Source organism: Pleurodeles waltl, chromosome 5 (assembly GCF_031143425.1).
Source record: "Pleurodeles waltl isolate 20211129_DDA chromosome 5, aPleWal1.hap1.20221129, whole genome shotgun sequence".
NCBI lineage: Eukaryota > Metazoa > Chordata > Amphibia > Caudata > Salamandridae > Pleurodeles > Pleurodeles waltl.
Window position 1 is genome coordinate 279,536,072 of NC_090444.1, and position 27,656 is coordinate 279,563,727.

Sequence of the window (27,656 nt, forward strand, 5' to 3'; positions counted from 1 at the left end):
GATGCAGAAATAAGTCATAAACACATAAACAACTAAAAAAAAGTCATAACAGAAATGCAGTGATGCAGAAATCCTGAGCAGACGTTCCCTTCTGTCATTATTTTCACATGCAACTTATATTTTGCAGTTGGAGGTTAATAAGATGCTTGGGAACCCGAGTTAGCCTCCCGACAAACTCCATCACAGTAAACTGGAATACAATGCTAGCATTTTTCAGACAGTGGGTAGATTTAGTAGCAATGTCCTTCATCAGGCTATTTAGGAAAATATTTCCCCCTTTACCTTTTGAATTTGTTTGATAAGTGCTCAATTTTCCATCCCAAAATGCAGCTGACAGGGAAAGTGCGCTCTTAAAATCGACTTGATATTTATTTCTGCAAAATATTTGAAAAGAATGCAACAATAGCTGAAGATGACTGAGTGTACCAGAGTTATAAAAGCTATTTTAGTTTAGTGGGTGCAAGCTTATTTTACTGTAGTATGGAACCTACAGAGAAAGAAATATTGACCCCTCTTAATTGAGTCTCTAAGGATACAAATGATACTCTTCAATTGCTGATGTTTTCTGAACTTTACAACAAACCTCTTTCTAGCTTGATATATAAAAAGGTCCAATACTTTCAGTAGTGAATGGTTGTGGTTTACATCATTTACTATACTATCTGCAAAGAGTAGGACTAAATTATACAATTAATAAAAAGGCCATTTATAAAGAAATTGAAAAGGGTGTGTGTTAGGATGGAGCTGTGCTTTTTTTTTTATAGGGAACGCATTTGTTGTTTTCCCATTTGTTCTGATGTGGAAATTTGCTATTGTGTTCCTATGAAGCTGTTTTAAAATATGAATCATAATTTTATCAAGTCCCTCTTTGATTAAAGCAAGCATACGAGATCATGGCTAGCTGAATCAAAGTTTTATTTCAGTCAATCAAAATTCCAGAGATTAGCTTCTTCTTTAGATGTATATTCCAAGTGAGAATTATTTTATTAGGGTGGATCTTAGGATGGCACTTTACCTGTTGGCTGTCACAACTCTTGCCATGTACAGATGAATGTTTGAGTCCCCCTCTTGATTACATATTTGTCTCTTTGCATTTTTGATTGCACTGTCTCCTAAGTTTATCCACAGGGTGCTTCATAAAGTATCTCTGACTCACCGTCCTGAAGAATACTCCCCCCGAATTGTTCTCCGTGTGTTTGGAACATTAACAACTATTGTTTCAAACTGAACACAGTTCTAGAGTAATAATGCAATCAAGACTAGACGCCTGTGCTAACAGAACACCTTCCACTGTTTCAGTTGAAATTTGTACCTGATTTTATTTTGTGTGCCTACTTGACACATTCTCTTGACAATCACAGCATGGATATCTCACTTGAGCACCACACTATAAAATTGTCTCAATCTTTACAGGATTCTGAGTAACATTGTTGCAGATGTAGATCGTTCACTTTTGTTACTTGAAAATTAAATGAAGTAAATTTCTGTATTTAAGGAGATGGTTCATGTTTTCCTGGTGGGTACTATTACTTCAATTTTCTTTGGACTGTTAATAGCAGGTTTCAGTTGTTGAATTGATTTTCCTTTACAGGCTAATTGTGTACCACTGCAGACACCTAATGCTTGAAGGTTCTAATAACTGCACTTACGTGTTTCAGAAGGGTCCCTTCTTCACAAAACAGTACTTGAAAAAGCCATGCCAGGGAGTGGAAGAAAATGTCATAATCAAGCATGTCTAGAAATGTATTGGGACTCTTTATTGTAGTGATTAAAAAGCTAGCTTGAAATGTAGCCACCCCTCCTTCTGTGCTGGTGTCTCAAAATCGGATTATGTTTCTTTGGCCACATGGTGGAAGAGAGAAAATCTTTTTTGAGTCCATGCATACTAGAAACATTATCTTTCTGGCAAGCAGAAAGACACAGGAACCCTTAAATTACTCTGGAAATTACTTGTTGTGACTTTCTACTGTTTTCTTGGGTGCACCGAGAGGAAGCTCTATCGAATAAAGCAACCCACTACCTCCCAACATATCTTTTTATGATTTTGTATAATGGAGGCACTATTCCGTAAGAGACCTCCTTGGTTGAAAGCTCTGAATTGAAAGTCACCTAGTCTCCCCTAATAGGATTCTTCATATTCAGGCTTCTGTCTTATTATTAACAAAGTGTGGAATTTTTAAAACATCTCCATTTATGCCCTGTAATTATTTTAATGCTTTTCAATTAGTCCTTTTGGTTATCAAAGACTTTTGGGTACCTGAAGTTCCTAGGCTCGACCTCTTATTCATCATGAAATATCAAAATGACCTTTGGTAGAACAAGCCTCTTTAGCTTCAGAAACCTGTCGGAATTGTTGAAAGACACCATGAAATCATGGAGTCTCGTCATTTTACCAGCTTTCCATTGATTTACTGTGCCATCAATGCAGTTTTAGTATTATGCAGAAAAATAAATCAGACTGACATTGGTCAAAAAGTCCATTAGTGTTAAAATAGTCAATAATTGAAAATCAGTTTGAGCCCAGGCTCTGTTTAGGTCCTTTTTTTTCTGAAATCTGTTTATTCAAGTTCACAAAAGACATAATAGTTTTACAAGCAGCGTAAGTTAGCAGCAGATGTGCGTGTGGGGATGCGAGATGCCTCTTGGCAATTTACATATTTAGACAAGTAAGCAATGTAATATGTAGGTTGCATCAAAGAGCTGAAGAGCTTCTAGGCAGGGTGAGGAGAAACATAAGAATTCTAGTCTCGACACGTAGTCAAAGAGAGGGCACCAAGTCACTGTGAATTTCTTTTCATTGAGTGCTAGAGAGTGGGGGATTTGTTACATTGTGTTGCCATGCCAGAGTCTTTTGACCCACAACGCTATTGCAGGCCCTCTTTTATCCACTAAAAGAGAGCAATACTTTATTTTGCCACTCCTGTTGTATAGCTAGAGGTCTTCCAATCGGTGCATGATACCCTCCACAGGGGTGTGGAATTTATTAAAATATCTACTTGTCCAGGGGACAGGTTGCTTCTCAAATCTACTTGTCCTGTAAAAAGATCTACTTGTCCCTTTGGTGCCATGTAGTGTGGCGACAAATTATGGCAGCAATCTCATTATGTAAGTGCTCTGATAATAGCCTCTCTGATTATGCCAGGGCTACTACCATAGTATGGCTTGAATACTTGCAGTTTCAATCCCTACTGTAGCAATTTCCTTATTTTGCCACCTTTCTGCAGATCTGCATAGTGGGGCTGGAGGATGCAGTAAGCAATAGTTCCAGGGCTGGAATGCCTTTGAGTCTGCAAACCTACTAACCTGCATGTTTTAAAGATTTTTACCAGCTTCTCTCTAATATTTTCCCATAATAAGAAAGGTTGGACATTTACTCCTGACAATGGCAGAATTAGAACTTCTTCCAGGGTTGGGAAGAAAGTGGCTGGAGGGAAAATGAACTTGCAAATGCTCAATAGATTTTTACATGAGCAAATCTACACATCGTATTTACCCATGCTAAAATACAGTTCACAAATATTTTATAGGGGTACGACATATACCATGGGTGCACTTTTGTGACTTTCTTTAAGAATTTGGGGCCACATGTAGGTAGGTTCAGATTTGCGACCTGCAAATTGCGAGTCGCAAATCCGAATGTAGGATGGTGTCCCTGACACCATCTGTGATTCGCAAGGGCTTCGCAAATGCCCACCTCATGAATAATCATGAGGAGGGTCGCAATTTGCGACCCCCTCGCGAATGGCGGCCTGCTGGACACAGCAGACCACCATGTCTGTGACTGCTTTTCAATAAAGCAGGTTTTTTTTTATTTTTTTTTTTATTTTTTAAATGCAGCACGTTTTCCTTAAAGGAAAACGAGATGCATAACAAAAACGAAAAATGAAACGTTTTCGTTTCTATTTTTCAGAGCAGGCAGTGGTCCGCAGGACCACTGCCTGCTCTGAAAAAATGTTTACAGTGACATTCACAATGGGGAAGGGGTCCCATGGGGATCCCTTCCCTTTTGCGAAAGTGTTAGCACCCATTTGAAATGGGTGCAAACTGCGATTGGTTTGCGCCCACGTTCGCGGTCACAAAACAATCCTACATTGCAATGCGAGTCGCAATTAGGAAGGGAACACCCCTTATTAATTGCGAGTCGCAAACCCGTTTTGCGATTCGGTAACCAGGTTACCGAATCGCAAAACTGGGTTTGTGCATCGCAATGTGCTTTTTGCACGTCGCAAACAGCGAAAGTCGCTGTTTGCGACATGCAAAAAGCTACCACAAGACACGCATTGATGAAACTAAAAAACTTATAAAAATATGTCAGATTAGTTGGCTTTGTCTTTGTTTGTTTATTTTCATGCTTCCCATAATCGTGTTGAAAATGGTTACACTGATTTTCCATTAGAAATATTTTTGGGAAATACTAGCATGCATCAACACATTTTACTAAATGACACTTCATTTGCATCTAATCAGAGAGCATTCTGGGAGCATTATATTTAGCCTCATAGCCTAAACTTTTCAAACATGTGTATACAGTTATTTTTTTTTTTGTACTGGAACCAACGTCATTAGTGAACTGTGACCTTAAAACATTTATTTACAGCACTCACCCTAATAATGAAGGCTTTCAAATAATGAACCATAAATACAAGTTCGAACAGCATTATCTTTTGGAAACACATTACCTCAACTGCAGAGAGTTCCACTCTCTGTAAACAGGAAGCCAAAGGGTTTGTGCTGCAGGGGGTTGGGCCTACTTGTCCCAAGGACAAAGTAAACATAAAAACTTGTTGCCCTTGACCCCAAACAAGATGTCCCGGGCGTCGGGCGATAGGAATTCCACATCCCTGCTCCAGCTGATTGGGCTGTAGAATTAAAGCAGTACGAGAGGATCTGCTGGAATAGCGGGTTTTGGGGGTAGCCCAAGGTTTCTTTCCAGAATGTTTGGATCAATATTCAGCACCATCAGATGTGCATGAACTTCTCCCTCTGCCTGGTTACAGCGCCAGCACAGGGTGGTGGCTGTAGGGAGCATTTTATTGAGTCTGAGAGGTATCAGATAACTTTGATACATAATCTTGTATGTGTTTTCTCTGTGCAGGTTGCTACTGTGGGTTTTGGGGAAGTCCTCCCACTGTTTGGTTGTTATGGGGGTTCCCAGTTCAGTTTCCCAGGGATTTTGGTACAAGTGTGTCATGGGAGCTTCGCAGTCTTGGAGTGCTAGATATATGTTGGGGAGGAGTCCCTTTGTGCCTTTGTAGGAATTAATCATTTTATGAAATGGTGTGAGGAAATTGGAGAAGTACAGGGCCCAGTGGGCACTATTGGAGGCAGGAGGATTTTGTTTAGTTTTTATGACAAGAGCTTATCCGTGAACTTTCCTCTTCAAACTAACTCATGGTTTGGATAAGCTGTTTAGTTGACAATAAACCATCTTTTAATTGGCACCTTGACTTAAGTCAAGTCAGACTCATCCTTTTTTTCCTATCTTAAACTACTTATGTAAATTCCCAGACCAACAGTTTTTGAGGATGCTGCATTGGGTGTACCGGTGTAACCCTTAGAAATTAAAGCCCATACTTAACTGAGGCTGAATTCACTTCTTCAATCAGTTCAGTTTAGGGAGAGTCAGAGAAATACTGTTTCTTAGAATACTCCTGCTAACTGATCTACTGTAGACCTTTGAATTTTCTGAAGTCTGTAGAGTAGATTCTTTGGAAGACTTAAGATCTTTGCGTTGTATTGATCCAGGTGGAATGCTGAATTGTCACCATAAGTGTTCCTCTGTCCTCCCACTATAGTAATGGTTAAAGCCAATCATTAACAATCAATTAATATACATTAAAAGAAGATCAAGCAAGTTTCTTTTTGGTTTTGGTTGTAAAGCACTCTTGGGCCCTCCTTTTGATTGTCAGAGAACCACGTATTGGAATTTCATCAACAGGTAATACCAAAAACACAGGTAACGTTATACCTAGGACGAGCACTATGAAGTTGTTGCTAGTTGTAAACTCAAAAATGGGGACGAGCAGGGTAATCAGTGTTGTTGATCTGATTCGCACATGTCCTCCACTTTACCAGGCTTGGTTTCACCCTCCCCTTTTACCATGCTTTAAGCAGGTGAAATGTCCTGGAGAATTTAAATTTGAAGTTGCAGTCTTCCAGTGAATCTTAAAGCTTCCTGTTCAGCTGGTAGTTTCCATTATAGTTTGAATTGGAAGTTACTCTGCTCTCGAAATCAGGGCCTTAGACTACACTCATCAAAAGGTGATGTTGCAAAAAACAATAATTATTGTTGGGCTTGTCCAGTCCTTCAGTGACTGCTTTGTACATACGAAAGTGTCGAGGCATACTGTTATGAATGTGATATTCAATCAGGATAATATTTGAGGGATAGTTGTAGATGTGTTTGCTGTCATTAAAACTGCTCCGAGACAAAGAATACAGTTGCATTGATGCTTTGTGAATAACTAGCACAAGAGGAGTCATGAAAAAAAAACAATCGAACTGAAAACGTTACCTAATGACACCCGTGGGTATATGTGGTAGCAAGTAGGTGATTGGTGTGTGCAAGCAACAACATCAATTTCGCTCCTTATAAAAAGGTTGTTTCTTCTTAGTTCATATTTAACTAACTCTTGTTTACTGTTAAATCAAGAAAAAATTAACTTTATGTTACACAGATAATTGCTTAATGAATGAACATATTTGCTGCTAGGTCTTTTACAGGAGTCTTTGCTCCCAGTTTTGTGATGCTCAGTAATGTATTTCTGTTTCCTTCATTACCTCCACACTCTGGACTAGTCTGCAAGATGAATGTGCACAGGCGCTGCGAGTCGAATGTGGCCCCAAACTGCGGCGTCAATGCTCGGGGCATCGCTAAAGTGCTAGCAGACCTTGGTGTTACCCCCGACAAGATCACCGGTGCCAGCCAACGAGGGGGCAAAAAGTTCAGCGAAAAGGTCAGTACTGTCTCTCCCACATACAATGCGGCAAAGGGTCTGAAGTACTTGTATGAAATCACGCATGTACAACAGCAAAACCTTTCTATGAAACTGACAAGGAAATGTTGGTAAGTGAGCAGTGGTAGTAGCACATGTGTCTGTTTTCTTGGTGGCTTGAAAGCTCTTCTTTCAGAAAGATTTAGTTGTGTTTTGAGCACCCACATCAAGCAGTGGGGGCTCTGCAGTCGGTCTGTAGCACTAGCTTCATTTGTTATTGTTGTACCATTTATAGGTCTAGCCCACAGATCACTTTAGTTGTCTTGCCAGTCTCATGTTTTCCAAACAAAATGGTAATAAAAATACATGCATAAAAAACATAGAAGTGCGTTCCGTGGGCCTGCTTCATCCATTGGCCTGCTAATGTGTCTTTAACACTTTGCTTACGCTTATCGCAGCATACAACATTGGGCAATGAGTCAACTCATTTCAATCATTGGCTCTTTTGACAGTAACAACATTTTGCTTGTGGATGTGCCCATGACCTCCTAAAATGTAGACCATTTGAATACCAGGGGTTATGAGACAATCTCTGTTTTCATTTATTTATTTTTTATTTACTACCTATTTGCAAACATATGAGCACCACATTATATTGCAGCATGTTTTTTTTTTTAATTGTTTGTGCACTTTAAATTCCTATTGTTTATGTTTTCCATACATAAATGTATAAAATATTACTTGCTTACCGAGGCCAGGTCAGGTTTAGCCAATGTGTGTTCCTACTGAGATGTAGTATTCCTGTGAGCAGTAATCACTGTTGAGTGCAGGTGCTCATATGTATTTCTGCTTGTCTGCATCTCATATTTGGGGAGTTCTAATGTCTTAAAATGTCACAAGTGTGATATGTGGCCTCCACCATAATGGATTTATAAGGTTTCTCAAGTAAATGGCAGACTAGTCATAAGACCTAGTAGGGTATTCCTTGTTTGTCCCTACTGCATATAAAAATAATCACAACATTTCAAATTAGAATCCCTGAAAACTTTCTTCTTGGATTTGAAACTTATAGGTGTGTACAATTATTGTGCCACTGTTCAATTCACATTGCATCTTCTGGTATCTTTAATGTGAGGTGCCTTTTAGTCTTATTATGTTGAGATTTCTGCAAAACAAACACATACAGTGGCAGTCCAGTTCAACAAGTTCTCTATAGATAAATGTACAAATTGTCATAAATGTTCAAGGTGCTATCACATGTTTGATTGTGTTGTTTTTTGTAGACCCATTACTTTATTTATTGCAGCTGCGTGTTTTGCTTTTGCCTTACTGTTCACACTCTTGATTTTGAGTGATGAGGACAGAATATTTGCTCTAAGAGTGTTAGGTCTCATTGCAATTGTAATTGCAGCACCCATCCACACAGCCAAGAGACCAATTGGGCAGGGGTTCAAGCAGCTACGTCTGTCACCTATAGTGTTAAGGGTTTTATGGGCACAGACGGCAATAACACCCACTGTAAAATATTTTGAATGTTCCGTGGATTTCCTTGGTTGTGTGCTGACATGCAGAGCTTTCTGTAGCCACCAAAGATATACAGCCGAATAACAAGCTGGCTACAGAAATCACAGGAAACTATCACTAAACATTTTCTACTGGTTTGTTTTCTGGTCAGCAGAGCTGTCAAGGACAAGGTTTATATTTGCTGGAGGTTTATCATATGCATTGGCAAAGCCATTTGGCCTCTCCTATACAAGAACTATTGACTTTGCCAATGTGTTTTAACCATGTTGTACACCAGTGTGGCTGCTCTTCAGCATGACTACAAAATAGTGGTGTAGAAGCGTGGAGTGTTGTAGAGTGGAACGGTGAAAAGGAGAGTGGAGTGGCAGAGAGTGTTGTGTATTGAAGTTGCATCGTGTGGAGTTGCATAGAGTGGCATACCGGAGTGACATACAGTAGAGTGCATTGGCATAGAGGAATGCAGAGTATAGTGGCGCAGAGCTCACAGGCATTGAGTGCAGTGACATCATATAAAGTAGAGAGATGACGTGGTGTAGAGTACAGTGGTATGGAGTCGGGCAGAGTAGAGTGGAGTACTCATGGTGTCAGTTTTCTCAATGTCCCGAAGATGTCAAATGCTGTGACCTAGTAAATTAGACCAGAGTTTTGTTAAATTAATTCACACCAAAATAGTATTTGTGTTCAATTTTCTTAGAACTTAAGACATAAACAATGGCAGTTAAAAGAGATGTGTCAAGCAGCACAAGCTATGTTGCTTGGTGTTTCAAGTAAAAAAGATCTTGCTAAATTTGAAAAACATACCAAATTCTTGATGACACATAATGAATGTGACATAACAATGTAAATTATAAGTACTATCAATGTATCTCTAAAGACTGCTGGAGAAAGAAAGACAATCTTGAAATGGTAGAGATAAATCAGACAATGAAGCAGAATATTAATCTGTGGGTGGCAGTGCTTTATTTGTAAATGAATGAGTGCTGGTGCCCAAAGCTCTACCCAGAATCCCTCACATGTGGAAAACCAAGGCTATGTAGTCTTAAATCAACATCATGCTTCTTTGAATTCACTGTCAGACAATCTCTGCTCTTTTATCTCACTGGTGCAAGTTCCTACTTTCTCTTCTGTCTTCCAATTTGTGTCTTTTTCCTTCTCGTGCTCTCGATAAATGTCTGAAGCAAAAAAAAATAAGTGCCAGTCCCCAAAAATAAGTGACAATGGCCCCCACCACGAACCACCTGCTCAAATAAAGCACTGCTAGATAGCAGGATGGCCCATTGATAAGTAGATACATCACACCTAAGATGTGTCTATATGTACAGAGATGTTCTCTTGTGGAACAGTGCGTTTAATGTTCGGAACACTCCTAGTTCAAATCTTTCAACAATATGTCACATACACAAACTAAGTGAGTAACCTAAGTTTAATAAATGTCTGTAAAATAACTGTAAAATAGGGATTATCATTTCATGAGAGTTTGAAAAAGCCCAGTGTAGGCAGTGGAAACAACTCTATGTTGAAAAAATGTGGTGCATTGTGGTTTTGTGGTCGTGAAACAACAAACTAAAGCAAGTGCTTCCTAAAGGAAAGGTAGAGGGAAACATATTTACATACATTTTCCTTCGATATTGGCCTAATGTTCCTTTAAGTCAAAACTTTAAATTAGGACAATATTTTGATGAAATTGTAAAGTATACTTTCAGTCTGTTAACATTGCCTGATCTTTTCAATGTTGCTAATCGGAACAAATGTGGTTTAAGGAACTAGTTAAAGACATTTAAACATTTTGGTTGATTTTGTCTAGGTTGTCACTTTAAAGAAAAGATGGAAAAAATAGACAGGATGACACATTCACATCTTTGTTAATTAAGGAAGTGGGAAAGACACCAGTTTCTTGTAAGTAAATGTGATATCTGGTCACTTTAAAGGAAACAACAGTAATAGATGCCAGAACTTTAACAGAATAAGGCTTCATCTGATCTGACAGTTGGATGTGTGGTCATTTTAATTTCATTTTCTATTTACCCCTCTGCTGTTGAGTAAAAGGCAAACAGTTTGTTCCAAACATAGGAATGCAGCACCATTTATGGAATTGTTTGTGTGTGTAGGAATGTGCTGTGTTGAATCTGGAATGCTCCAAATGTTATGAAGAGAATGCGTTTGTGTTCAGTAGGAGTAGTTAGTGCTACTCCTTACCAATGCTTGTATCTCTTCACGAGAATGTAGCTGGTTTAAGAAACCAGACATATGTTGAGGAGATGGAAGCAGCTTCTTCGCTTCTGCTTTATTTTGTTTGTACTGATTCAGTTGGCTTAATTGGCTTTATTCAAGAGAACTCTAGACCAACAGCTGGTGGTGCTGTGACTTTGATAAACAGTGGATGAGTGTTTTATTCAGTGATGGTTACAAAAGACGTTGAATTCTGTTAATGTGCAGTTAACTTCATTGTATGTGTGTGGAAGGAAGGGAATAGGTTAAGATATTTTTAATAAAAACACTCTTGAATTAGGCTGAAGTTTGTTGTCTTGAAATAATTACATTGTGGACCAAGAGGGGCCATTTAAGGTAATCTGTATCTCAGCACTTGATAAAGTTCATATTATGATGTGGTAAAAAAGAAAGCATGGAAAGATTTCTTAGAGGAGACCAGGTCACCTTACATGGTAGAACCAAGGATGCTAAGTCATCAAAGAATGGATTCTTTTAATGGTGGGGCTCACTTGGTATCCCTTCGATAGCAGTGGAGTTGTGCATGTGAGCTGGTAGCTTCAGAATTCTTAAATAGCTTAGTGATAAATTTATGGGCTTGAGGTCGACACTTTGCAAGGAATTAAGAAACAAATTGACGGAGCAGAGCCACCAAAGGTAGATTAGGTTGGTCTCAAATGAACTATGTTTGTGGTTATAGTAACTGTTGAACCTGAGCAAGAATTGGAGATTTTAGGTAGCTCGGTGAGGAAGATAGTCTGCTTTGACGCATTTTGTTAAGCATAAGCCAAATTTAGTCTTTTGACTAGCGGTAATTATAATCTGTTTTCATAGAAAATGAGACCAGATAAAAGGAACTTTTTGCAAATGCCAAGAAACCTTGGAATTTTAAGAGGTAATTCTTGTGTTGATTGATATTGCATGGCTACTATTCTAATACTATGTAAAAAAGATTAAGGCTAACAAAATCCTACTTTAAAATCAGAAAGTCATAGATTGAGCTCCTTACAAAAAGATAAAATCATTCATATGAAATTGTGCACATTATAGTTAAAAACATCTCCACAAGCTACAGAAACAGTAGCTTCATATAACTATATTTAAGATTCGCTTGCCACAGTGACCGATGCGTGGTGTGTACAGGTGGACAATGGAAAAACTGCGCTGACAATACCAATTGTCTAATTTGGTCACTGCATAATAAACAGCTATAATTAACTCTGTGAAAGGACTTGAACAGCTTAGAAGTGGTGTTATAAGAAAGAGATATTACAGAGTACAGTATAAAATTTCAGGGTGGCCACGGATGAGATCAGTGCACCACTGCAGATTACTGGTTGGGACATCTCTACTGGAGGTGAGTGGTCCTCGGGATTCAAAGAGGGGGAAGGTGAGGGACAGACAAGCCCTGATTGAAATACAGCTCTCAGGCAAACCAGTGCACACTGCTCACACAGGAGGATGCAGTCAGCGCGTGTATTACAGGGCATACAGGTACAGTTCATCAAATGTATCGCTGTAGACATAGCTTTAATGAAATAGACGTCCCTCTCACCTGAGACAATTAATTACAGTTCTGGAACATGTTGAAACCCATCTGTTCTACTGTTAGGTTCAATGGGCAATTTAGAAAAACATCTACTTCAATTACTTTCATCGCAAATGTTCAGACTACAGCTCAGTAAAGTGTTAACAGCCTTCTGGTTTAATCGTATTATGAATGCTCTAGCTGCTTCTCTGTTGATGAAAGCACCTGGATGAACAGTTTGGGGAAAAAGTGTTTTTAAATATCTTTATAGGGAACTATTACAAAAGCTCTATTTCAAATAGGCAACGAAACATATTTGTGTAACTTTCTCACTCATAAAAGCAGGTCAGTGGGAAAATTCATTACACATTTTTTGGCATTCACACAGCATAATGCACAAAAACGTGCATGGGTATTCAACACTTGTAGCCTCCCTCACCCGCCACATTCTTCTGTTGTTCTAGTGGTTGTGAAGTCACCCCATGCGGGCCACCTTCAGCTATTCCTTGTTGTTAAGCTAGCATCACTTTGCATAGTGAAATAAAAATGTCAGATCAAAAAGGTCTGTTGTTTAAAGTGTCAGCAGTGCTTGGAAATAAAATATCTGACATTGGGCTATTTAGAGGTTATGTGTGTTTAATCCAGGTACTAGGTGTGAGTTTTATAGTTATAATGTTGTCTATGTTGCTGAATCTCTGCTCGCGTACCTTTCCCCAGGAAACTCCAGCTACCCCTTACTAGACCTCGATACTCTTACAGTGCAGAAGGACAGAACACATTTGGCAACTATGATTGAGTTGAAAGCACAAAAATAATCGGTTCCCCCTCACACCAGGACCAGTGGTACCTCGTATGGACTACAACTCGCTTCGAAAAGAGGAGAAGCTCTTGAGGTCTTTTTGTTGGTCCAGGCCCCATGAGAGTTGGTGGTGTTGACATCATTGGTCCTGGTGTGAGGAGGGACCCAATGATGAAGCTTGCCATTAAGGGTTGGTGAAGGTTACTGTCCTTAACAAAAAGACTTGTCATCAGTACAGAGAATGCCCTTGTTGGCAAAACAAGCCCCTTAAACCTAGTGTATCTTTATGTGCATTAATTGTGCCCCAGGGTGCAGTACATAGTTGGTCGCTGCAAGCACTCCTTCTAGACTCTCTTTATGATTTATATATCAAGGCAGTCAATAAGATATTTTACATCACACATAGCCCTTTCCTACTTAATTGACTAAGTCAGTCAGCTGTGTCCTGTGGTGTATACCTTTGACCATATTCAAGATACTTTGATGGCCCGTCAAACGACTCCCACCACCCCCCATTTCCATGCAAGTATGGTCAAATCTTTTTATGCTGAGAACCGGAGGGTTGCTTTCAGGGGATGTGGACTGAGGGGCAAATCAGCTATTCGGCTAACAAACATCCCTGATGGAACCTACAGTTTTCTTGTAGACAAATATATAACTTTCACCCCACCCTCAAATCTTTCTGGAGATGGACTCGTTCTACACGCTGTCGGTACATTATGGGAATGGTATGAATACATTTATTTTTTTGACCGCTGCTTTTGGCTTCTAGTCCACAATCCTGGCTGCATTCTTGTAAGTCACAGACGTGAGCATGACTACCAGCCCATTTTCTTTCTATTTAAATCCAGGCAGATAAAATATAACTAAAAGAGGCATAGGAGAAACAGTTACAACCCTGAGATCAAGTCATATTACATGTGAGTTTCAAAAAGCAAGCAAGGTGCAGTCCTCCTCAGCAGTGAATGGGGATCTAGAGAGCCAGGGTCACCATCTGAAAGGGAGGCACAGGGTGTGGAGGGGCTCTGTGGTGGCCCTATCCCCCTGCTTGACACTGCACCATGCTCACTGGTTCCTGTCTTTGAGTGCTTAGCATGTCAACCGTGGTCTACACTTTATATATTGACCTAGAGGTTTCACCCATCTCTGCACTATTCGGGTGAGCTTTCAGCCCTCAGAAATGATAGCCCCATCACTGAAGGAGGCCATGAAGGCACGTGTTCTTCGTTTCTTTGTGTTGGAAATGCAGCAGCTTTGCAGTGGAGGCCGCATACTTACAGCAATACGCACCGTGACATGCATTCAGTAGCAGCTCTGGTTGGCAGGAAGTGGTCACCCTTCTCCATGCATGCACATGTTGAGAACACAGGCACTACAACAATGCAGCCACAATAATGCAGTCACAGCAGGAGACACCTGAGTGACGTGGAAGTGGTTTCTGGTGTGGTTTGTCACCTCCATGTCTAACCTTCTATTCTCTCGCCTTAGCAGACCACTGTCTATTGAAACAAAAGCCACTCGATTCCAAGACCTAAACCACTGTCCTGACAGCAACAGTTGCTCAAGAATAGGTAATGTGTCATTGTTTAGTGATTATCCCTGACCAAGGCAATATTCCTTGCCCATGGTCTTCACCTTCATCTAAATCCAGTTTAGACCTGTTTATCTCCATTCACTCAGTTTCGTACAACAAGCAGGTTGGCGGGCTCCCAGGTAGTCTTTGGGAGTCATCTGGCACCAGCGGCGTAACAAAGGCCCCCACAGCGTGGGAGGCCCCGAGCTCTAGGGGGCCCCCTCAGCACAGTATTCTGACCTGAGAGCTCCTGCGTGAGCCGGGTCCATTTACTGTGCGGTGGGTCCCCACAAGCTTTGTTACGCCACTCTCTGGCACTTTATGCATTTCTAACATGCTTGCCTCTCTTGTCAGCCATTTATTTATTTGAAAGTTATCGGTACGACACACTGTAATTAATAAACTACATGTTGCCTGAAAAACAAATACTGTCGTATTCGTGGCATAATTAATATCTTTTAAGTTAACTCAGTACCCACTCCACATGCTTTATTCCCAGCTTTCCACGTGTACATATTTTGCTGCAGTCCCTTCATGTCAAGGTGTTGAGTGAGTGAACAGTAATGGAGCTTAAAGTGTGGCGGCGAAACATAACTTTGTTGATACAGCAGGGAAAAGGACACTGTAAAATGTACGTGGATGCATACATTGTACGTGGATGCATACATTGTACGACGAGCTCTACACTCTGCTGTCCTCAGTAACCTCTAAATACAAGCCGAAGCTGCTGAGATGAATGTTTTCAGAGAGTGATGCAGACCGGACAACCTACATGGTGCCACCATGTGTGGTGTGGTTACCTGACAAAATGGTGACATCACAGGACGAGCACAGGGTGCGCTGCAAACTGCTACACTGATTAGGTGTCCAGCTCACTTGTGGATTTCACAACTTGCCTAAAGTATGGGGTAGGAGGTTCACCCCAGGGTTTAATCTGTTGTTTGGGAGGGTGCGGAGTGGCAAACTAGGCATACCCACTTTCCAATTGCTGGTCAAGTCCTGCTCCTTCCAATGTCCCTACATAGCTGTGAGCGTCTCAAAGCCCCTCCCCTACTAACTATCCCACCGCTTCCGAGACCATACCTCCTCACTCACTCACTCAGTACATGTTTTTTAGTCGGCAGGTCTTTTAATGTTCAGATTTTAGCTTCTTTGATTTTAAACAATGGCTGCATGTAACATCTAAAGTAGGAGCAGCCGCTGCAAATCTCAAGGAGGGGGCAGGGGATGGGACAGGACCGGGGGGGGATAAATAACAATTAAAAAATATATAAAAAAATAAATAAGCTTCCCTTTCTCTACGCTACCTGCTGCCTCACTCCTCTGCTCTCCTGGTGTCCCAGGAGTCCCTGGGACCCCTGCACAGGCTCCCCATGGAATCCTGGTACTACTCTTATGGTTTACCTAGCATGAGAGCAGTGTCAGGATTGGTCTGAGCGGCTTGGTTTGCTGCTCAGAGAACTCTAAGTGTGCATTTCAGTTTGGCCGGCCTGAGACGGCTGACCAAACTAACATGCACACTTAGTGCACTCTCTCCTCTCTCCCCATCTCATGGCCCAGCCCTGCCCCTCCCGTCACACCCTGGCTCAGCTGAGCCAGCAGCTGAAAAATAAAATAAAATACCATTTTATTTCTCTGCTGCTGGCTCTTAGTCAGCGGGGTGATGCTCCTCTGTCATTTCAGAGGAGCCACCACTGATCTAAAGACCCCAAGATCTCTCAAATACACATACATAGTGTGGACATAATCTATGTAAGGGTTAGATGCTTTGGGAGTAATGAAACCAAAGACAGGTAGCAGTCTGTGGATTGAAAAATGTGGAAATTCCTCTTCTGTAATGTGCAGTAAAAAAGTAACTCTTCCTCATGATAACCTATATATATCTAATGCTCTACACTGCTGCAGGTGTGTACAAGTGATTGTGCCTTAATATCAATGCACATGCAAATCATCATGTATGTTTGTTCTAACTAGGAGCACCACATCTTCCCTTTATTGGTGCCCTAAATAAGTTTGGAAGATTGTTAAACAGAAGGCAGTGCCACTTCAAACATTAACTTTTTAAACAAAAATAAGCATGTCTGACTAGAGGGGGGCGAGCCACTGAAAGTTCGAGTCAGGTTCGAACCTCAAGCCTGGCTCTGGCTCAGCTCAAGATCAAGCTCTTGTTGGAACCTCAAGCCCATAAAGAGCCGAGCTTTTGCGTAGCTTCTGCCTACCTTCCTTTACCCACGATGTGGCCTTGCAGTTAAAGCTGCTGACTGTGGAACTGGCTTAGTCTCAGCATCAGCTCAACATCCTGTGATTCTGGGCAAATCACTCCCCATGCTTATGAAATGGTTGCTTACGCATCCTTGTGCAATGTAACTGGTACTCACGTAAAGCACTCAAATACCTTCAGGTCGAGTTTGCCCTAAAACCTTGAAAAGTGCACTGAGGTAAAAACAAAGCCTTAGCATAAAGAAAGACAAATAGATACACATTTATTGTCTGATTTGTAGAAAGTGAAAAGAAAACCTGGACGCATCGCTGCTTCACCGCTTAAATTGTGTTATCGGGCAAATTATTTATTTCACTAGAACTCTTTTCTTCACTATCACATATGAGAGAACTTTCAAGTATGTGAGTTCAGACTTCCAGTTGTACAAAAATAACACTATAGTAAGTACTTCTCAGTCTAATGCTATAATGTGCCCTATTAGTCTCAAAGCTTCCACATGCTGAAGAAATTCACTTTTTTGAATTTTGAAGAGAGCTTATCATATTTTACATCAAGTTTGTTGTATGATTTACATAGCAAATATTTCCAGGTCTCGACTCATGCATGGGCTCTAAGATCCCTTCCAGATCCATGTCTCCGCGCTGGCTTGACTCTCCATGTGACTTGTTGGCTCGCACGCCTCTATGCCTGAGACTATCATAGTCAAAAAGGATGTCAATAACAGGACTCCTATATTGACAACCCAAATCCAGAGCTGGTGCAGCAGCAGTCAAGCCTGGTACACTAGGGTGGCGCGATACGATAATCTGGTGAGCGTAAGTGGTTCTATTGTAAGATTGCTGTGGTGCTTTGTGCCACTTCACCTGGTGCCGCTGAAGCTAAGTATCTTCCCAGCATGGCCTGCACCTCTTTTTAGGCATGTAAAGGTCTGCTTTACATACTCAGATACAAAGAAACTGTTATGACAGTGTTTGTTCTATACACAGGGGACACTGATACTTGCAAGGCAGTCCATTTTGGGAGGAAGCATTGTGGATCCTGGTACCTAAAGCTGTGTTTTACCTTCTTCATTGCCTACATACTTTATACTATCTGTTACCTCAGGGTAGAGACTGTCAACTAATCTGTAGCTTAACTACAATTTTTTACAATGGCATTTGGAAAGCAGGCTAAAAACGAAAGCTGTTTACACTTTTCAGATTGCCCTGAGAGATAGTCAAACAGGTGTAGGCAGGGTGGTACTTAGCAAGCTTCCCCGAATATGGCTTACCATTGCTTGGATTCGCTAATTTACCCCCTTCAGGAATTATGACCTATGCAATAACTGAGAAATAAGCATCGGAAACATGGGCACTGTCCAATTCAAGGAGCAGTTTTAGAAGGGCTTGGACAAGATTAACCTCTAGGAGTGGTCATAGCCGCAGGTTAAGGCCCCCGGGCAGTAAAATATATACCTGACCCTCCTCAGGTTTAACCTGTTGGACATCCACGTTTTCATACAATAAGGGACCGAATAGTTAATTAGGTTAATCAGATTACTCAAATTTATATTTATTCCATTTGCACATTATTTCTAGCAGAGCTGGAATCTTATCTACAGGTACTTGACAACTAATTAGCTCTATCAGTTACTTGGTTATGACATCTTGATAAAGAAGGTGCAAGAACAATGTATTTACAATTATTACATGTGCATTGATAATGAGCTCCTTTAAAAAGGTTTTAATTTATTGTAAGGATGTGTTGCCTAATCAATTATTCCTTGATTTTATTTGTAATGATTTTAAATAATAAAACACTTGTCTCTGAGAGTCTTCTTCTAGGATGTGACAGTATTCAGGTTTGGGTCCTCTAAAATGGAGAACTGTGTCCTCTTCTACCAATATACCATAAAGACAGGGCCTGTGCCACACAAGGCTGTTTTATGGGCAGCTCATTTGAGTCCTCTCTGCTCTCCTCATCATTCAGCAGACCGCCTCTGGAATGTTCCAGTGCATGCATACTTACATACAGCTAGGGGCGGCTCCTCCGAAGTGGCGGAGGGGTGTTACCCCCCCCGGCTGAGCCAGCAAATGAAAAATAAAAAGATAGCAGGGAGAGGCAGAGCTGGGCCATGGGGAGGATGGTAAAGTGCACTAATTGTGCATGTGTGTTCGGCCGGCCAAAGTCACATGCACACTTAGGTTTCTCCAACCCAGCTGTATACACAGCCGGGCTGGAGAAACAGCCCAGACCCCAGGCTTGTGTCTGAGCGGCAGTGACTGCCACTCAGACCAATCCTCACGCTGCTTACATGCCATATTTAGCATGTAAGCAGGGTCAGGATTGCTGGGGAGCCTATGATGGTGTCCTAGCAAATGCTGGGACACCACGAGAGCAGCGAGGTGGCAGAAGACGGCGATGGGAGCAGGCAGCGGAGGTGTTTTCTTTTCTTTTTTTGGAAAAAATGTGTTGCCCGTCGCCCCGCGTCATCTCACCCTCCCGCCGACATATGCGGCGGCTGCCTCTGCATTCAGCAACCACTCCCCTGGAGGATCTAACCTGCAGGCGCTCACCTGCTTACTCACCAGACCTCACTGCTTATCTTACCAATGTTTGCACAGAGGAGACTGAACGGCCTCATCCTTTCTTCCTTACAAGGGATACAAAGCTGTCCTTCCTCCTCGGTTCCCTAATGGTAGCTGTCCAAAGGTCTGCAAATCAGTGAACAGTGACCCCTCTCCATATTCTTTGCACCCTGTTGTGAAGAAAACCCGACAGCTGCAGAAGGTTTTGTTTAAACCCTGGTGTAATGTATACTGAAGTGCATTGGTATATAGATACAGCTGCCTGGTGCAGAGGTTATGAGAAGTTAGAGGTGAGCACAGGAGCAATGGTAGGCACGTTATTTAAAGCTGGTTCGATTTCGCCGCCCATAAAATCTTTAAACTATTTTTCTCCGGCCAGGCAAGCAGTATAGGGGACCATGGCCTCTCCTTTGGCACAGATGGTTGCTGTGTTTCCAGCATTTTGCATTGGCACGCATTCATTTTACAAGCTCAGGTGTGATTTGTTGCTAGTGCAAACTGTTGCCTTTTTGGTAATGCATTTCAGACACTGACGCGATGGAAGAGAAAAGTAGGCCCCCTTCAAAACTGTAAAATCCTATGTATTTGGAAAACTGTATTTAGAAAAGTGTCAAGAAATGTACTGTGTGTCTCTTTTGTTCCAACTCTCTTCTGGAAGGATCTTCTCTCCCCTCCAATCCCAATCCTGATGAAAGGTTCAGGCGAGTGCTCCACTGGAGTAACATGGGACCCCGATGGTACAGGATGCGACTGTGGAATAGTTTGAAAGGATGGCAGTCTTGGAGAGTGCAGGACTTTCAGGGCTCCATGTCATATTCTGTGATGTCATAGCCTGCACATAAATCATTTGACGTCATTTCCCGTTGGTTCTTAATGAGAGTTGATTAAATTGTCCCACCAAAGATCCTGCCGGAAAGAAAGGAAAAATCTATGTATGTTTCCTGGAGAGGAATACATTGTGTCAGTGCTTAAACATTGGTCCCTTCTCTTTAACTTCAGTGTCACTTCAATTGGTTTGAAATACACGTGTGCCCGAGGAGCGTCTTTATACCGCCCAGATGTAAACAATATGGACAATTTCCTATTTCAAACGCTTTGTGCACTTTCGATTTTGTGCAAATGTTATTGTTTATATATACAATTTTTTGTATTTTCTTTTTATAACTATATATAGCAAATCACCATTGTGCTTCCAAGTGCATTTTCTGTGACATTTGTTTTGCTGGATGCTACATATAAAGAAACAACCTGTACAAGAATGTGGTTGCAGCTATTCCGAAAGATACGGAAGAGAACATTCTGTGCTCACATTTTTGGAGGGGTTTATTTTTTTTGTAATAATACACTTTAAACTGTGTTTTTTTTTTCTTTTAATATCTGTTCTCATACTGCGTAATGTCGTGGGTTAACGTGTTTCGGTCATTTCTGAGGCCATTAGGACACATGTGTCCGGTGTATTCAGAGGGTTATGGTCTTGGTTTCTTGTATTTTCTTCAAAGTGGTGGAACCTCGGCACAATTAGTAAATAATATGTTTTTTAGCAGTGGCGGCCGACACAGATTGAAAGTGGTGTGGGTGGAGAGGGCACTGGGGAACTGTGGGGGGTGGGAAGCGCATGGGGGTTTTTAAAAATAAAAAAAAATAGAACACTTACCTGGTGCTGCTGCCTCTCGCGCTCCTTTGCTTCCTGGGGCCAGCAGCCCATGGGACAAGATCAGAGACTCCAGGAGCAATCCCCACGCTTCTCTCATGCTATTACCAAGCATGACAGCAGTGCGGGGATTGGCCTGAGCGGGCTGATTTACTGCTCACTCAGGTACAGGGAGTTTGTGCTGTTTCTCCAACTTGGCTGTGCAGTACAGCTGGATGTGAGAAACCTAACTGCACATGTCTGTTGGTAACTGACTTGCGCACTTAGGTGCACACCACTACTCCACTCTTCCTCCCCCCTCCCATGGCCCAGCCCCGCCCCTCCCTGCACATGCTAACTCAGCCAGCAGCTGAAAAATAAAACAATAATAAAATATCATTTTATTTTTCAGCTGCTGGCTCTGAGCCAGGGGGGCGACGATCCTCCTCTGCCACTGTGGAGGAGACGCCACTGTTTTTTTTTAGTATTTTGTGTATCCTGAATCATTGCATCATCTTCTTTTTCCACTGGGGTGTTTATCTGCACTGCTCCTACAGACTTTAGATCCTCAGACCAGTAAGTACAGCAGAAAGATCTGATGCAGGTTTATTTTCTGATATTTAGAGACAACTTACTGTTGCCATCAGCACCTACCCATGTCTCTAACCGTATGGGCCCTTTAGGTCTTAGGCCATAAGTACTGCATGCCATGCACATGAAAATGGCTCCGTGCATTGAAGCATCAGGGGGATTAAAAGATCCTGCCCATTCTCGGGTGGGTGTGGTTTGAAGCAACTTTCAGATTCGTGGGAGTGACTGCATTTGTTGTCAGATGTGCTTTCGCTAACCAGATTATTCACCAGGCCTGCTTAACCTAACACCACAACTGGCAACAAAGATGGGGTCCACCCTTGTGAGATCTCACATAGCAGAAAAAACACAGAAGAGTGGATTTGTATGACAAGAAAATATGACACATAGCCCACTGCCACCATCTCTCAGACACAACACGCCATCCTCAGATGTACACCACAGAATCTTTGGTGGGACAATTTCATCAATTAATGATCAGACATGTTTGTTCACAGTTAGCTTGAACCCCCCAGGACTTAATTCCATCTTCTTTATGTGGACTATAGAACAGGCTCACTGTTATTTTTGCCACATTTTCATGTGGCTACACATGCTAGCCAATGAGGAAGAGCCAATGTACACTAGATCCGTCACCAATCCAATGGGAATTACAGAAGGGGCCACCCAAGCATGTTCAGCCTCCTCCATGGAGGGGAAGGGACTTGAGGACAGTAAGAAAGAGGTTCAAGAACGAGTTGCACTTACCTAGCACTTCAGTCATATGGCTTCAAGACCATAAACAGTGGCAGAATTATACCAGACACTTTATGTCCTCTTTGTGTTTTTGTTGACTTTTCAGAAGTACGAGAAGTCTCCTGTTATATTTTCCAATAAAACACATATACAAATGTAGTTTGTAGCTCAAATGCTCGGATTTCATTATGCAGTATATTATTCTTGAAGAACGTTAAAGACAACTAAATTTTTGTCAAAATGTTTTCAGATTGTTGCCGGCGCAGAGAGTCAACAACCAATGATAGGAGGCACGCCGTCTGAAGATGATAGGTCGAAGTCAGCGCCTACCTCTCCATGCGACCAAGGTTAGCTGGACCATGTTGTTCATATGTTTAAGCACACACACCTGCCCTGTTCTGATGTGCAGGCCGTCCTTGGACACATTAGGGTAGATGTTAATAAAGGAATACTACATACGGGCGCCTGTAGACTAATTTGAGATTTGTTAACAAGGTCACAAAGAGAATTTGGTGAACAAATCTCATTGGTGCCAATTAATTGTCTTCAGATTTTCCGTATTCATGCGTGTAGTAACTTGAAATAATGACTAAAGTGATCCATCTCGAACTGGTCAGCTGTCTTGACATATATACAGCTGAGCGTCTGTGTATAATTGTTTTTATGGCGCTCATTGTTCAGCTTAGTTGCTTCTGCGCTCTTCAGAGAGTGGAGCCCAGGGTGACGGGTCAAGATTACAATGAGGTGCCCATGTCCTGGTGTTTGGGAAGGAACAGAGGTTATACATTCAGGAACAACAGGTATTTAGTAATGAAGTAATTTGACCACAGTATTTGTGGTTGCAACATTACAGCACTTACAGATATAGCAATGAATAACATTCTACACAGGAACGTACAAGCAAACGGATCCTGGCAGAAGAGCAACCATGCAGGGGAGGTTGGGATGTATCAGGCACAGAGAAGGAGAAGAGGAAGTTAGCCCAGTCCTCATATGGCATAGGGGATTTGTAGGATGACTGCAGCTATGTTGGTTTTTTTGGGAGGATTGTTGGATGTATGAGCTGGTGTTGAAACATATGTGTTTTGAGTTTGTATCTTAAGAACATGCACTGCAGATGTATGAAGGTCAGTTTGTACTGAAATGAGGAACCACCATTATAAACTGTATGTTGCATCTAGTTCTAGGTGGGACTAGTTTGTTTTTTATTCTGGAGCAGAGGTGTACTGTTTTTTTGAGAGTTGTTTTCTTTAGGTATTTGGGAGGATCTTTTAAGGCATTTGAATGTGGGGCAAACTGAAGACTCAGAAAAGGCTCTTTAGTAAGGATGTTATAAACTCTTATTTGTAGCCCAAAAGTCAAGAAGTCAACTAAATTTTGGGCTTTCTGCATTCTTGTGATTTAATATTATGGGAGACCAGCGTACAGGGCAGTGATGTAGTCAAGACAGACATTGATCAGCCCTTATCTCTTTGGTTTTCAGTTGAAGAATGTGTTCTGTCTTTACTATGTCTCCTATCTAAAAATTGAAGGTGAAATCAGCATCCCAAATTACTCTTAGATTTCTTATTTTGGATTGGATACTCACAGGTTTGCCATAGAAAATGAGTTTGTTCGCAAAGGTGTTGAGGAACTAGAACTAGGATTTCTTCTTGAGCTGTTGCATTTCATGACAGTCACAATACCAACAGACCAGTGGCTACTGCTGTTAATTGGTCGTGCCTCATACCACTAGGCATATCTGAGCATCTTCTGTGTAAAAATAGAAACCGATATGATGGATGTTGAAAAGGTCCATGCAGGTGTAATGTATTTGTTGACTAGTGAAGGTAACATTGCTGGCCCTTGTGGGGTGGCACAGGTGACTGTGCCTCAAGAAGAAAGTGTTTCTTGAAATTGGTGCACTACAAAAATTCAAATGTTTTACATCTCTGAAGAGCTCATTGAGAAATTCAAAGTGGGCATTTGGTTTGGCACTCACATTTCGTGGTCTGATATACTCTACAGCTTCCAGTTGTGCCATTTTACACTATTAAGGCTTTTTATCTCAAACAAAAAAAGCCCTTGAACTCATGACCTACACCTACTAAGAAGCCATGCGTAGGTTTATCAGTAAGCATATCCACAATTTAAACATTGTGTTTAGAGAACTATATAATGCACTGTAAAGTAGCAGATTGTTTTTGGTTCTGAGTGATCATAGCTGTAAGGAAAAGATGTGTCTTAACCCAAAGCACATAGCATTCACAGACAATCGAGGTGTGCCTTTTGGGACACCTCAAACCTACCTAATTCTTTCTGAAAATAAATGAAGAACCTGCAAGATACTATGTTAAATAAGCTACCTACCTCATTTTACTCAATGTTCTTTAATGTATTCTTTTAGTGGTCCTTGCCCACATATTTAATCGCTCTAGTGCTTTGGGTGGAAAAGAGGGAAAGCATGATAGATTAAGAATGTCATACTGAGTTTAAAGCAAGCGCTTGATGGAAGACTTCTAACCATTTTACTAGAGAACCAGACATTGCACATCTTTTTTCAGGCATGGAGGGTCTGACTGACTTGCCCAGAATCACGGGAATTCCAAAGTTGGCAACTCTGGCCACCAGGCCACATCTCCTCCCCGCCTGGAACTAACAGAGTTAGGTCTCCTAAAGAGTTACACAAACTTGTTGACAAATGTATGATGCAATACATCCAGCAGTGCCCAATATAAAACTTTATCAGTAAGTAAGGTTCCGGCACATATTTAATGCAAATGTTTTTGTAGACTATGTGGATGAGAGCATTGCTTTCAAGGAACACTCAAAGCTGTAGGTGTGTGCCTTTACTTATGCACAGGGGAACTATCCCTTTCCAAAGCAGCGCCCTTTGTGAATTGCTCAGTGAGCTTAGACTTTGTAAAGCGAAGGACTCTCTCTTGTAAGAAGACTGAATGATATCGCTGCTTGTCAGTGTTGGAGCTCAGAAACTGACTACAGAATATTGGACCCCACCTCCCTTATGATTACTGCGTGATGTTTGTATTTTGTTGGTAGAGGACAGCGGGGCTTGAAGAAGGGATTGTGTTCCCTACAATGGGGTGTAGGAAGCTTGCAAGCTAGGTCGGACGGATGGAGGTTCTCCACACTTGCACCCGACCCTGAATCATACATTGCAGATTCAGAGGGCAGAATGCTTGTCGGCCCCACTGTATCCTGGTATCTGCAGCTTTACAAACAAGAGTAAACAGAAGGGTTATGTAGCAACAGTAGAGTTCTTCACCCGCCAGCGAGATTCCCCGCAGTGTGCACAAGGTTCCTGAGTGATAGGAGAAGATGTTAACATTCCTGGTGTCCAAAATAGGGGATTAAGGAATTTTTAGAAGGCGCTCAGCCCAGACAGGCATCTGTCATGCAGCCACCAGGACTGAATCTTCTCTGCAATACACAAAAAACTCGTAGCTTGTTTTAGGGGGGAGGCTTTCTTAAACAATGTGTATGCCAGCTCCGTATACATTGTTCAGATGAGTCATGTTTGATACTCTTTCGGGGGGGGGGGGGGGGGGGGGGGCTCATGAATGTGAGCAGGAGCTAAATTATGCAATTATTTTTTGTCTGTAAACGAGCCATCACAAGCTTTACATTTAAACTTCTATTATATATAATTGTATGAGATCAATACTACAGACAGTGTAAAGTAGTGTAAGGTAGGAGGGAATGACAGCCAAAAGAGGAAAGAACGGCATGCTCCCTTTTTAACCTGTTGTTCCTGCATATGTGAAGTGCTGCCATTTTACTAAGTCAAAGTTTGTGAACTGCCAGTGATCAGTTCACAAAATCCCTACCCACCTCAATTGTGTGTGTCCTCTCCACCCTCCGTTGCTAAAATGATGCTTTATGCATCCGCCAAAGAGCCCTTCATGGTGCTGGGCTCATTTTTGTCCAACAGAAATTCCATTCCTTTGTTCATGGTAGAGTGGTTCCTCCCACCACTGCTTGCCTGGCCAAAATTCAGAAAATCCAAAAGTTACAACCTGGAGGCTGGTCCTTCTCTTTTCTTATTTTCTTCTCAGTATTGGAATTATCTTCTGTCCTCTCTTTGTAATTCACAAAACAACAACTGGGTCTTTCCTTCATTCACGCCCTTGTCTCCTTCCCCTGGCTTTCTTGTATAACCTTAGCAGCAAGACACCCCTTGGGATAGCAGTGTGTTCTACAAATTGTATTCCTCCATACATTCATTCAGGCATTCATTCATTTATTTAGATGTAACCCTGTATGTCATCCTTGTCATTTGTCTCTCTCCGCTTGCCCCCAGGTTTATGTTCTATTGCACCCACATTGAGCCTTTGGATGTCCAAGGAGATTTTGTGCATTATAAATACACTGAGTGAGTTTACAATAAATATGTAGAAGCACTTATTTGTTTCATATGATGGTATTTTAGATCTCCTTTCAGGTTTGAATCCATTACGAAAGATGCTAATTCCCGAAGCGCGTCTTCTGCAAGTAGAATCACATTGTAAATGACCAACTTGCTGTTTTTTTTCAGAAATCAAAGAACCTGACAACAACATTAGGAAAACATTGTCCTTCGATAACAGAGGTGAAGAACACAAAGGAATGTCCTCTTCAAGCGATAGTCAGCTATTAAAACTTGGCGAAAATGGGGAAAATGGTGACGTGAAACAGCTCCAGACAAAACGAATGGGTTTGGAGGAGTTCAACTTCATTAAAGTATTAGGAAAAGGCAGCTTTGGGAAGGTATGTGGTGTTTGATAAAGTGATAAACTAATGGTGTCACTCTAGGAGTGATATTTCCTAGTAGCTCCCTTTTTCAAGATGGCTTCTTCGTTGGTAAGAATGATATGTGACATGTTTCAGAGCACAAGTAACATTCCAGATCATCACTGCTTGCCACATCTCACCACCGTCCACGCTTCTGCTGGGTACTGGGAAAGGCTGATGAGGAATGCGTTCTCTTTCTCTCTATAGCAGATGATTTTGGGGACATTTCTGATGAGTTTGGGAGTTTTCAGGACAATATTCAGAAACCTTTGTTGATTAGTCTCATCTATAGATTGTGAAGCCAGGTCGTGGTGGCAGATTTGACTTATCCCCCTGAAGTTGCATAACAAAACTTGAGCGGGCCCCCCTGCAAAGTATATGGAGCCCTCCAACCCCCCCGTCTGCCTCCCCCACCCCCTTCAGGTCTTAGTCAGGAGTTCTCAGGGCTGGGGTTCATGCACAGTGCCGGCTGTTCTGAGGGGGCCCACTCAAACTTGGGAGCCCCCCGCACCACAGGGGCTGCAGGGCCTAATGTTACGCCACTCCTCCCCTGTATCTAAAATTATTGCAGAAGT

General features: G+C 41.7%; 1 protein-coding gene across 2 annotated transcripts in view; it reads left to right on the forward strand.

Annotated features, from left to right (window-relative positions):
* PRKCE (protein kinase C epsilon) overlaps positions 1–27,656 on the forward strand; it is a 1,050,532-nt gene that overhangs the window by 602,755 nt on the left and 420,121 nt on the right. For both annotated transcript variants that reach the window (XM_069234014.1, XM_069234015.1), the window contains 3 exons: positions 6,799–6,956; positions 22,562–22,658; positions 26,846–27,057. In XM_069234014.1, the coding sequence (XP_069090115.1) occupies positions 6,799–6,956; positions 22,562–22,658; positions 26,846–27,057 (467 nt within the window). The remainder of the gene's footprint in view (positions 1–6,798; positions 6,957–22,561; positions 22,659–26,845; positions 27,058–27,656) is intronic.